General features: G+C 38.0%; 1 protein-coding gene across 1 annotated transcript; it reads left to right on the forward strand.

The window, feature by feature from the left end:
* Positions 1 to 11,278: 11,278 nt before the first annotated feature.
* Positions 11,279 to 13,412, forward strand: LOC141676826 (uncharacterized). Its single transcript, XM_074482549.1, has 7 exons — positions 11,279 to 11,682; positions 11,771 to 11,830; positions 11,913 to 11,978; positions 12,070 to 12,138; positions 12,324 to 12,485; positions 12,615 to 12,972; positions 13,182 to 13,412. The coding sequence occupies exons 1-7, from the start codon at positions 11,632 to 11,634 to the stop codon at positions 13,196 to 13,198; spliced, it is 783 nt and encodes a 260-aa protein (XP_074338650.1). The 5' UTR covers positions 11,279 to 11,631; the 3' UTR covers positions 13,199 to 13,412.
* Positions 13,413 to 13,649: the final 237 nt, after the last annotated feature.

Consider the following 13,649-nt stretch of genomic DNA (forward strand, 5'->3'; position numbering starts at 1 on the left):
CAATTAATATTATTTTTGAATATTCAAGTACATATATCACTTAACAATTAACTCACAGAATAGATACTGAACACACATATTAATTATTTAATAGTAAAAATAATTACACGTTATATCCCGGATATTACATCCTTCCCCCCTTAAAAGGATTCTGTCCTCAGAATCTCCTAAGAAAACAAATGAGGGTACTTTTCTCTCATATCACTTTCTAACTCCCAGGTTGACTCTTCAACCTTTGGGTTTCTCCACAATACTCTTACTAAATTTATCACTTTATTTCTCAATATTTTCTCTCTTTCCTCTAAAATCTCTATTGGATTCTCTACATATGATAAGTCTGCCTGAAGCTCTATTGGCTCATATTTTATTACATGCCCGGAGTCTGGATTATATTTCTTGAGCATCGATACATGAAAAACATTGTGAATGTGCTCCATGTGCGGAGGTAACGCCAATTCGTAAGCGACTTTGCCAACGCTCTTTAGGATCTCAAAAGGTCCGACATATCTTGGGCTTAGCTTCCCTTTCTTCCCAAACCTCGTTAGTCCTTTCCACGGTGATACTTTCAATAATACCAAGCTCCCTTCTTCAAATTCCATGTCTTTCCTTGACTGGTCTGCATATTTCCTCTGACGATTTTGTGCGGCTATTAATCTTTTCTGGATAAGTTCAACAACTTCCTTTGTCTGCTGCACCAATTCAGGTCCGAGTATTTTGCGTTCTCCTACTTCGTCCCAATATAATGGAGATCTACATTTGCGTCCATAAAGGGCTTCATAAGGTGGCATCCCAATGCTGGCGTGATAACTGTTGTTATAAGCAAATTCTACCAGGGGTAAATGCTCGTCCCAACTTCCTTTGAAATCAATAGCACAAACACGTAGCATGTCCTCGATTGTCTGGATTGTTCTTTCACTTTGGCCGTCCGTCTGCGGGTGATAGGTCGTACTCATCTTCAATTTTGTTCCCAAACATTCTTGAAAACTCTTCCAAAATCTTGAATTAAACCTTGGATCTCGATCAGATACGATAGACACTGGAACTCCATGACGAACTACAATTTCTTTTAGGTACATATGGACTAGCTTGTCGAGCGAAAATCTTTCATTTATAGGCAGAAAATGAGCTGACTTGGTAAGTCTATCCACTATAACCCAAATGGCATCATGATTAGCCCTTGTCCTTGGTAATCCAACTATGAAATCCATGGTAATATGTTCCCACTTCCATTCTGGAATCTCTAATGGCTGTAGCAATCCGCTTGGTCTCTGATGCTCCGCTTTAACTCTCTGACAGGTATAACATTTGCTAACCCATTCCGCAATTTCCCTCTTCATATTTGGCCACCAATAATTCTTCTTCAGATCTCTGTACATTTTGGTACTCCCTGGATGGATGGAATATCTTGAACTATGTGCCTCTTGTAAAATTTCATTCTTTAACTCCGTCACTGGTGGAATCCAAACTCTTGAAGAAAACCTAAGAATACCTTGATCATCTTGTTGCGTGCATAATTCCTCACCTACCAAACTATTTATATCTTGATCCATTACCTCTTTCTGGCATTTCTTTATTTTCTCCAATAACTCCGGGTGGAAAATCATACTGTATACTTTTGCTTCTTCAGGCTTGCAAATTTTAACCTCCAATTCTAATTTCTGAAATTCTTTATATATTTCTTCAGGTACAGATAACACATTTAACCTTTCCTTCCGACTTAACGCATCTGCTACAACGTTCGCCTTACCGGGATGATAATTAATCGAGCAATCATAATCCTTGATCAACTCTAACCATCTCCTTTGCCTCATATTAAGTTCCTTCTGGGTAAATATATATTTCAAACTTTTGTGATCCGTGAAAATCTCACACTTTTCTCCATATAAATAATGTCTCCAAATTTTCAAAGCAAAAACTATAGCTGCTAGCTCCAAGTCATGAGTAGGGTATTTATGTTCGTGTGGTTTTAATTGTCTTGACGCATAAGCAATCACCTTGTCATGCTGCATAAGAACACATCCTAGTCCCTTATGAGAAGCATCGCTATAAATTACGAAATTCCCTTGATCGTCCGGAAGTGATAAAACAGGTGCCGTGATTAATCTCTGCTTCAATTCTTGAAAACTTCCTTCGCACTTGTCGTTCCATATAAACTTTTCATTCTTTCGTGTAAGCTTTGTTAATGATGTGGCAATCCTTGAGAAATTCTGAACAAATCGACGATAATATCCTGCTAATCCTAGGAAACTTCTTACCTCAGTGGGTGTTCTCGGTCTCTCCCAATTCTTTTCCGGGTCCACTTTGATCCCTTCATTACTGACTATGTGTCCTAAGAACTGAACTTCCTGTAACCAAAACTCACACTTCGACAGTTTAGCATATAACTTCTTCTTCCTTAAAATCTCCAAAGCCGTTCTCACATGTTCCGCATGATCTTCTTTCGTCTTGGAATAGATTAAAATATCGTCTATAAACACAATAACAAACTTATCCAAATACTCTTTGAAAATTCTATTCATCAAATCCATAAATGCTGCTGGGGCATTGGTCAATCCAAAAGACATCACTAGAAATTCATAATGTCCATACCTTGTTCTGAAAGCTGTCTTTGGTGATCTTTAGTTGATGATATCCCGATCTTAAATCAATTTTGGAGAAATACTTGGCTCCCTTCAATTGGTCAAATAAATCATCGATTCTGGGTAACGGATACTTGTTCTTGATTGTCAGCTTATTGAGCTCCCTATAGTCAATGCACAGTCTCATGCTTCCATCTTTCTTCTTGACAAATAATACCGGGGCTCCCCACGGGGATACGCTAGGTCTAATTACTCCTTTCTCTAACAATTCTTGCAATTGCCTTGCTAGCTCCTTCATCTCAACAGGCGCCATTCTGTATGGGGCTTTGGACACCGGTTCTGTTCCAGGTTCTAAGTCGATCGCAAATTCAATTTCTTTATCTGGAGGAAGTCCTGGTAATTCGTCGGGAAATACGTCTGGAAATTCATTCACTACTGGAATATCTTCAAGTTTTGCTGGCTCCTGACTCCTGTCGATTACATATGCTACGAAATGCTCACATCCTTGCCGTAATAATTTCTTGGCTTGAATCATTGTTAAGAACTTCTTTACTTGTTTCTGACCTTTGAACGTTACTATTCTTTCGTCTGGCGTTTTCACCATTACTTTCTTATTCCGACAATCTATCTGAGCATCATGCTTAGATAACCAATCCATCCCTAATATTACATCAAATTCTCCTAACTTAAATGGTATCAAATCTACACAAAACTTACTACCAGAAATCTCAACCTCACAATTTCCACAAACTTGGTTCACAGTTACACGTTCTTGATTTGCTAATTCCACAGTCATTATTTCATTTAAGCATTCCACTGGACAATTTAATTTACTAACAAAGTCTTGTGAAACAAATGATCGAGTTGCTCCCGAATCTATTAACACTTTGGCACATAAAGAATTCACATTAAGCGTACCTGCCACGACATCCGTATCCTGGATCGCATCTTTCACCGACATGTCAAAAACTCTAGCCCTTGGAGTCTCATTCACTGTTGGGGTAGATCCCATAATCCTCAATGCATTACTGGCTGGGGCTGGTGTCTTGCAATCCCTGGCCATATGTCCTGGCTTCCCACATTTAAAGCATGTAAATCCAATGACTGGAACCTTCACTGCTGGATTCCGGATAGGCTGATCCTTATTTGCTGGCTGATTTCGGCACTCCCTTGAATAGTGCCCTTTCTGATTGCATTTAAAACATACCACATTCAACTTGTTACAAACTCCTCCATGCTTCTTTCCACAAACTTGACAATCTGGAAAAGTTAATCTCAACTGATTCGGCTGATTTACATTAGCTGGACGATTGCCTTGTCCTCCGTCTCCTGCATTTTGTCTTCTGAAATTAAAATTTCTCCCTGGCTGAAACTTGCCCTTCTTAAAATTTGGAAACTTCCCTGTTTGTGACTGACCCTCACTTCCCTCAACTTTCCTTTTCTTGCTTTCCTTATCTTTCTGGAACATCTCACTCTCTGTCTCTGCGATCATAGCCTTCTGTACTACTCCTGCATAAGTTTCTAATTCAAAAATAGCTACCTTTCCCCTGATCCATGGTTTCAAGCCTTGCTGGAATCTCTTAGCTTTCTTTCTATCAGTATCAACATACGACGGCACATACCTTGACAATTCCTCAAATTTCCCCTCATAATCTGTTACCGACATATTCCCTTGTTTTAACTCTAAAAACTTCAGCTCCATTTGATCCTGAACAAACTGAGGAAAATACTTTTCTAGAAACAATTCCTTGAACCTTTCCCAAGTAATAACATCCGTACCTTCCAATGTCTTCACCATCTCCCACCAATAGGTGGCTTCATTCTTCAGATAGTAACTTGCAAACTCAACCTTCTGTTCCTCCTTCACTTTCACTAAGGCAAATGCCTTCTCTATTTCCTTTAACCAAACATTTGCTTCAATTGGCTCTAAGGAACCCTTGAATTCTGGTGGGTTTATTGCCTGAAAAGTTTTGAAGGTTACCTGGGGATTGGTCTGTCTTTGTTGTTGTTGTGCTAGGTGAACTGTTTGTTGAGCCAAGATTTGAAGAATCTGGGCTACTGCTGGGTCCATAGGTCCTGGGTTCACATTCGGGTTTGTATCATCTTGATTGTTGTTGTTGGTTTCTTCATTTCGGGTGTTGGTGCGGGTATTTCTTTTAGGAGGCATTTTCTGTAAAGAATCAATCAATTTATTTAGCTTTTGAATCAAATATTTGCATAAAAGAAAAGTTTTGTAAAACAGGAATATCTCTTTTTGAAAACAGTTGTAACTAAGTAAATTGCATACTTCTTTACAGAATATAAACAGTTATGGAAAACGGGGTACATGGTATCACAGGGTATGACTGGTGCAATAAAATAAATGACAGTGCTGGAAAGGAAAAAGGTACTGATATATATAGATCAAAAGTTTTAGGGTAGTACAAGCGTAAAGACGCTTCGAAAGTAAAAGCAAAAAGGGTACAACAACCTACTCACTAGTCAGCATAGCTAGTCTATAAATACAACTCAAAAGTCTACTGATACACACTACACACTACTGTACATACTACATAACCATAACAACACTTCTCAGCATCTCCATCTCTGAATCTCTGACTCATGGCAAATCTGGACCTCCTATCTCCTCAAGCTCCTCTAGAACCCACTTAGCCCACTCGACTAGGAAATCAGGGGTGATGTCCGCATGTGTAGCCTCAGCAATCCTCACAGCAGCTGTTCTACGAAACGCCTGGAGCCTCTCTCTAAGTCGCCTCTCACCACTCCCCATCTCTCTGGTACGCATGATATGCAATAACTCCTGGATCTGACCCTGTAGAAATCGCTGCTCCATAAGGCAAGCCTCAAACTGATGATATGGGACAGGATAGGAAGAGAACTGGAAAGGTACTCCCGTGACTGAATGACTAGTAAAGCCTGAATCCGCAGGTGGGGGTCCTCTGATAGGTGGCCTCATGCCTGGAGGTGGAATAGCCTGCAGTGGTACGGGCTGCAACACCGGTGGAGGTAGAATAGCCAATGTTGGTGGAACAACAGGACGTGGATCCGAAAACGGCACTCCAACTGAAGGCTCTGAATGATCAGCTGATACAGGAATAAAAGAGTCGGCCATCTCTGCTATCTGAAATCATATCATAATATAAGAATCTCGTTCCATAACGCAAACTATACTAATACCTGATATACCGAAGCACTCAACCTCTCAACGTTCTCTCATCATATGCCTTACTTCTAATCTTAACCCTCTACCCATTCCCGTTAACCTAGGCTTGTGTCAGTGACTTATAACCTGTAGCTCTGATACCAACCTGTGGCGCCCTCCAAACCCGGGTCAGAAGTTTGGGGTCCACACACACACCTTAATTATAACCTGCTTATAATAATAATAAAGATAATAATAATTATATGCAGTGACCCTACTTATCCACCACCACGGACCGCGACAGGTTAAAGTATGCACACAAGCCAACACACTAATATATTACAAACCGTTCAAATCCCAACTATTTCAACTCACACTGAGTATCAAACATTATTACAAACTTTTACAAACATAAATTATCCCAAAAGAAGTCTACTAGTTCAGCTTTCTCAACCTGAACCCCTAGCTCTCGCGCTGGACTGGGGATCCTCTTTACCAACTAGTTCCTTTTTAACTGGAAAGAATATAAACAACATCGCACAAATGAGCTAACTAGCTCAGCAAGTCACAATAACAAAACTGAGAATAATGATCATCAGGTGAATATATTTATGATATCAAGTGAACAATGGATTATGATTTAGAATTGGATAATATACTTTTAATTTAAAAACCAAGGTTAGGCTGCTGATCAGTCACGCACTAACCCCGAGCAAGGCACACAGCATTGCTCTAACTACTGGATCCAAGGCACACATTCGCCTAACTTGACCATTATATGGTCTGACCACGAATCTGGTCCACAATTTTATAAAAAAACAATCCAATTCTAACATAATAACAGAATATGCAATAATAAACAATAACCAGAATCATTAACAACAATGACTGTTTAACAATGAAAGGGTTTCAATCTTTGTAAGGATCAATAAAGTAGTTTACAAGCTTGAATGCTGGGAACTGAAAGAATTGGATAACAAAAGAATCAATATTTCAGGGTTTCAAAGATTTGAGCTCTCAAAGCATAGGATACAATGGTTGAATGTATAAGTAATTCAGTTCAGTGTTTGGGATTTTGTTTGCATGTATTTATGGAATAGTATCGTATACTTGAGGTTCAAGTTTGGGTTTATAATAATCAATGGCTTAGAAAGAATATGGTTCATAGCTCAAGAACAATAACTGAAATCAGGGTTTAGGTTTCTGTGCTTCAAAGCACTTGCAATGTCAACAAGACTATCAAGAATTTCAATATCTCGAGAAAGTTCAGAACACTTGCCTGGAATTAGCTTACTACTCTGTACTCGCTTCCAATCACAATCGTCTTACTCCTCAACTATCTGTTTCCCTTTTCTACGCCTTACCTCTTCTGCTCACATATCATAAGCATCTATCAATCATCAACTCACAAGATTCTATTCAACACACTCTTTTATCTACCCTTCGTTTTACCCAAATCCGATTAACGGATTAAAATCTACGCAATAACGAAGTATACACCGCATATATAGACCGATAGTCAAACCACATGTCACATATAACACATAATACATCACGTAATCAATGACATATCATTTATAAAGAAGTCTTAGGTCATAAATGTGCTTTCGGGTATTTAAAATAATTTTTAAAACATTTTTCAGAATTAAAACGGGTCGTTGGATCAAATTTCAAGTTAATAAACAGGGTTCGGCTGGCCAATTCTGGCTCCGAAACAATTTTAAAATAATTATCGAGCCTTGAAAATAATTTAGAATAATATTTTAAAGCTCTAAACTATTTTTCAGAATTTTTAAATCATTTTTAATAATTAAATCTAATTAAATAATTAATTAAAAATCAATTAATAATTAATTAAATCAATTAATCAATTAATTTTCGAATTAATTGACTAATTAATCAATTAAAAATTAACTGAAATTAATTAAATAATTAATTCAGATTTATTTGTGAATTAAAAATAATTTTCGGAATTAAAATAATAATTTTTAGAATTTTCAGAAATTAAAAACGAATTTTTATAATAAAAATAAATGGGAAATATGATTTTTAAACATTTTTAAAACAGGAATCCTATTTTTGCAAAGTCTGAAAACTACAGGGACCAAACTGCATCGTCCCCAAAACTTCAGGGACCAAACTGCAATTTTTACAGTCCAGTCGCCGGAAAACACAGGGGTGGCCGGAGAACACGATTCCGACCTCCTCACCTTGCCACAAGCTCCAGATCACTTCTACACAACACCAGGAACACAACCATGCAATCAAAACAACCTAACAATCCCTGATTTGGCCGGAATTTGGCCGTGAAATTTTCCAGTTTCCGGCGAACATCGGAAAACTTCAAAACACAACTCCCTTCTCTACAGACTTCGTTGGTTCATGAAACTTATACGATTGGATTGCTAATTCCACAGAGAACACAATCCACTATATCACAACATCAATCTATCACAGAATAAGAAACCCCCAAATTTCAATTAAGAACATTCATACTGGTTATAAACCCTAATTTTAAAATTCGAAAATCCAACTCAAATTTGAACATGTTATTGAACTCCAAATCAGACGTATGATATATGAAAATCATCAGGAAAACAAGCTCTACAACATGCAATCATCAAATCATACAAACAATCATCCGAACAAAAATTCATATTTTTAATAAAATAAATTCGAAAATAATTAAATTTTTAGAAATTCAACCTTTGATTCTGCAGGTGTATGGGTTACAGATTCTGATAGAGCTTCTCAAGACCTTCAAATCCAGTACTCGAGCTTTTCAAACAAAGATCACTAACACCTTCAAAAGTTGGTTTGATTCTCAGAAAGGTTTATGAATATATGATTTTTCTCTGTAAAATTATATATTTATCTGTCTGCAAATGATTTTGATACGAAATAAAATACGGTAAAAGGCTATTTATAATTACAGAAAATTAGTATCCCGTTGGATCATTCCGGATATAAAATGGTACGTTTATTTATAAAAACTGATCCAAACGGTATCGGTTTTCGGGATAGTTATCCCAATCAGTACAATTTGTACTGCGGTCTTGGTCTCAGCACCCAGTTACACGTACTACGAAGTGATAATTGGGATAGTTTAATAAAAAGCTCCCGTTTATCGGAAATACGGGTTTTATTAATTTACCGAAACGAATATTGTATCGAAAATATTGTGCCGGGACCCGCGCAGGACAAACCGTACGCCGGATCGAAAAAGTCGAAACATGGAAAATGCTCGGAATATTACAATTAGGTTAGGAAGGAGTTCTCGGTAGAGTTTCGGGTTCCAAAAACGTAACAACGGTTGACGTCGGTTGGTTCCCGTTTTTATAAAATAGATTTTAATTACCCGGAAAAAGATTTTAAAAATTTCATATGATTCTTATAAATCTATAAATCAACACAAAAATAATTAGGAAGATATAACAATTATCTATATTTTATTTGGGACATATAAAAATAAAATACTCAATTAATATTATTTTTGAATATTCAAGTACATATATCACTTAACAATTAACTCACAGAATAGATACTGAACACACATATTAATTATTTAATAGTAAAAATAATTACACGTTATATCCCGGATATTACATTAATGCCATATTATTTTTGCATATCATGCCCATATCATGCCCTGTATTCTAACTTACTCTGTATTTCCTGTGTCGCAGGTACTTACAGCTCATCCTGGATTTACCTCGGATTAAATCGTATGCATGGGGAGCTGCTGTATTGAGCTATTTGTTTAGAGGTTTGACCAAGGCCGCCATTATGAGTACAATAGCACTTAATGGATGCACGATGCTATTGATGTTGTGGGCACACGAGAGGTTGTTACCTGGTGCTCCTAAGATTGCACCCAGGGTGGAGCTTGTTTGGCCGAGGGCTTTGGCATGGGCTGAGCCGAACCCTGATCGGAGGGAGAACCCTCACCACCATACATGTACTGTTCTTTTTTGCATATTTACTATTTGAACTCTCCTTCGACCAAACATTTGCATGCTTTTGAACTATCCAGTTTCATATGTTTCCTTATTGTTTTGCTTATAGGGGGGATTTTGACCGATTTGAGATGAGTTGGCTGACATGGGAGCCTTATCGATTATTCTTTGATGCGGTTGACTATTCTGAGGAGCACTATAATGTCGATCTGATGGATGCTTTGTATATGAGTCTCGGTCGTATTCCACTTATTTGCTTCGAGATTGTCGAGTATGTCATGTTGGACAGAGTCTTGAGACAGTTTGGTATGCTGCAGCATATTCCAAATGATCCTATTGACATGTCTGCTCTGCGGAGGGACATGTTATCTCGTTGGCGGAGGGACCAACATATGACTACTCTAAGACAATATCGGGATGAGTGGTATGCTTTTCTTGATGGCAAGATAGAGCCCGTTGGAGAGGGGAAGTATGTGAGCAATAACTAGTATATGTACTGGTATAGGACCCATAGTAAGCAGAGGATTGCTCATTTTGTGGGTGGGGATCCCCGCAAGATAGTGCCGCATGACTGGTATTCTCAGCAGGACATGGTTGATGCGGTATGTTTTAGAGTTTAGTTTAATATTTGAATTATGTATCCATTTATTTCATTGTTGTATTTTTATAGGGTGTTTAGGTAGATGATTACTAGTTGTTAATGATTTGTGCAGCTTGACTATGGGACGAGGACAGTGCATGCTATTCACAGCTAGGGTTGTTCACAAACTGAGCTGTTCGCGAACAAGTTCGAGCTCGGCTCGGTAATAGCTCGGTTCGGCTCGGTTCGTTAAGAATTCGAGCTCGAGTTCGAACACGAAAATCTGTTCGGTAAGAAAACGAGCTCGAGCCGAGCTTTTTGTATGTTCGGCTCGGCCTCAGCTCGAGCTCGGCTCGAACTCGTTCCGCTCGAATTCGGCTCGATAAAACTCGAAAAAAATACAAAAAATTCAGAATATTTTTACAATATACAACCATTTATGTTAGATAGATACATAGATATACAACCAGAGAGACATATCATATTAGAATCTTTGAATAATCACTTGAACTTTGGTTACTTTGCATCATAATCCAGAAAACCCATATCTACACTTACAACTCAAAATGACAAGTACGATTATGCGTACCCCAAACAGAATCAACAAACTATAATACTTTTAATCGATTTTAAACCACAAAACTTCGAATATAAAACCAGAGTCCCAGAGAGATGCATACCATACAATTCCATCGACTTCAATTAAATTGTTGGAATTAAAAACACACCCCATCAAGTTAATAGAGAACAACAACTGTGTTTAATGCCAAGTTATGTTTGTGTGTATTCAAAACATGGTGTCTGCTTGTATTTGTCCGTGTATTTTTTATTGAAAATCTAGTGTTTCGATAGGAGAAAGTAGAGAAACTGATGATGATGATGAGAGAGGCTGGGATACAGAAATAAGGATTGGGGGAGATAAGTTAGTTTAGGTTTAGTTTTTTTTAATAATTTGGGTTGGGCTTAAATCTGGGCCGGGTTTCAATAGTTGGTGTGGGTCAAAAAATGGAATTATTTTTATTTGTTAACGGGCTGCTCATTTACGGCTCGAGTTCGACTCGGCTCGTATATGTTCGTGAATAAAATCGTGTTCGGCTCGTTAATTAACGAACTCGAGCTCGAACACGTTTTTTTGTTCGATAAGAAAGCTCGGCTCGGCTCGGTTCATCAGAAAAAAAATAAGAACTTGGCTCGTTTACATCAAAACTCGGCTCGACTCGGTTCGTGAACAACCCTATTCACAGCCATGATCCCCCAGACTGGTTCTATGAATGCATTCCTAAGTTTCTGATTCGTTATGATCGAGTCAACACTGAGTGGAGGGGTCCTGCATTCAGTAGACCCAGTTTTGATAGACCCTCACGTGCACGTGATATGCATATTGATCCAAGTGCTCCTCCTTCACCTGAGAAACGTACACGTGAGGTGCGTTTCATTTATGTCATTCCAAAATCCAGTCTACTATATTGAATGTGAATTTGTGTATGATCGTTATCTTATCATGTTATTGCAGGAGTTTGCTTCTGATTCTCATGATTCACCTACACAGGCAGCCAGTAAACGTCCTCGTCAGGTACTTACTCGAGTAAGTTATTCGAGTAGTCTACTACACCGAATTATATGTAGTTTGATCGAGTTATTGACATCTAATGTAGGATGAGACTGTAGTCCCTAACGCTGCGGCTATCCCTATACATGTCTCTCATCCTGTTCAGATTGAGGTACTTATTCATATTCGAGCATGTTATTTGCGTAGTCTAACTCTTTAGTTTTAGAGATGTATATAATGTTTGATACTCAATGCATTTGTAGGTTGCTACTACTGCTCTTCCTGCTTCACAGTCGACCCCCCTATCCGCTCCCCCTGTTGTTCAGTCTGAGGTACTACTCTTTAGTTTTAGAACTTTCCTTTTTCTTACTATTGTGTGTCTTATACATATTCGAGTAGTCTACTCTTTAGTTAGCATAGTTGAGTAGTTAGCATAGTTGAGTAGTTAGCATATTCGAGTAGTCTACTCTTTAGTTTTAGAAATATATGTAATGTTTGATACTCAATACATTTGTAGGTTGATGCTACTACTGCTACCCCTGTTACTCCTACTACCGAGCGCACTTTTGGGAATTCTCTTGTTACTCCTGCTACTGAGTTGACTCCACTTGCAGGTGGCATGGTGAAATTCGGTAGTCGTAGTGGTGTTATTCTTGATAGTTTGAGGATGATTCTTGATGTACGTATATTGAATCATTCCATTTTTTATGTTTGATTCTTGTAGTACGTATTTGATGCATTTCTATATGCTTAATGTTTTTTTTCATGAATATGTGTTTGATTTGATGCTTTTGAAATGTATTTACAGATGGACACTGATGAAGACAAGTTGAAGGATAAACTGAGGCGGGGTGGTCCTGGGCGGCGTGCTTATATGACGAGGCCATTAAAAAACAGGAAGGTTTTTTGGCTATACAAGCACTGGTGGGGTAACAAAAATGATTTTATTTGGAGAGATCACAGAGGCACTGCTGAGCTTACTTGGGATTTTGTCCAGACCTTAAAGCCGAAATGTGATGTAGACAACAATGTCGTGGATGCCTATATAGAGTTGTTGAAGGTTAGGGAGTCCATCTCGGGTCTGGAGCCCACGGCTAAGAAGTTCTTCTTTAACTTCATCTTTTTCGTGCAACTGCTGTTAAAAGATTATTGCAAGAACTTGGAAGGTAAAACAAAAAGTACTTTTTAGTTCATGCGTTAGTAAGTTAATGATAATTGATAACTAAAAAGTAAGTTAACTCTTTATTGATAAAGTAAGTTAGTAAGTTAATGATAATTCATAACTTTAAAAAGTAAGAAATGATAATCGATGATAATTGATATCTCTTTGATTTTGTAGTTCATTTGATCTTTTATAATTGTTTCATTGTTGCAGGCCCATCCCGATGCTGAACTCTCAGATGTGCAGTTGGCCGGTCTGCATAGTTTATATGATTCATATGCAGTCCAACGCATTGGGCCACGATTATTGGATTGTGACTTTGCTTTCTACCCTTGCTGCAATGATGCTCACTGGTTTTTGTTCATTCTGAACATTAAACAACAGAATCTCCTTTTAGTTGATCCTCTAGCTAAATGGGGGGATAGTCTTAAGAGTATTTACTCTCGCTATATATATGCCATGGTATTCTATGTTCTTCGTAATTACTTTTCTAGTCAATTTACATACACTTGTCATTGTTGGTTACTAATTATATGAAACCTTTGTAGGAGTGCATAGTGCCAGCTATGTTGCATTACTTGGATCCTTCCAGATTTGATGGATATAAGATGCAGGTTCATTTCGTACAGGAACGGCCGAGGCAGGCCAATACCCATGATTGTGGCGTGTACGTGTGCAAGT

This window comes from Apium graveolens, chromosome 8, assembly GCF_009905375.1.
Source record: "Apium graveolens cultivar Ventura chromosome 8, ASM990537v1, whole genome shotgun sequence".
Taxonomy (NCBI): Eukaryota; Viridiplantae; Streptophyta; class Magnoliopsida; order Apiales; family Apiaceae; genus Apium; species Apium graveolens.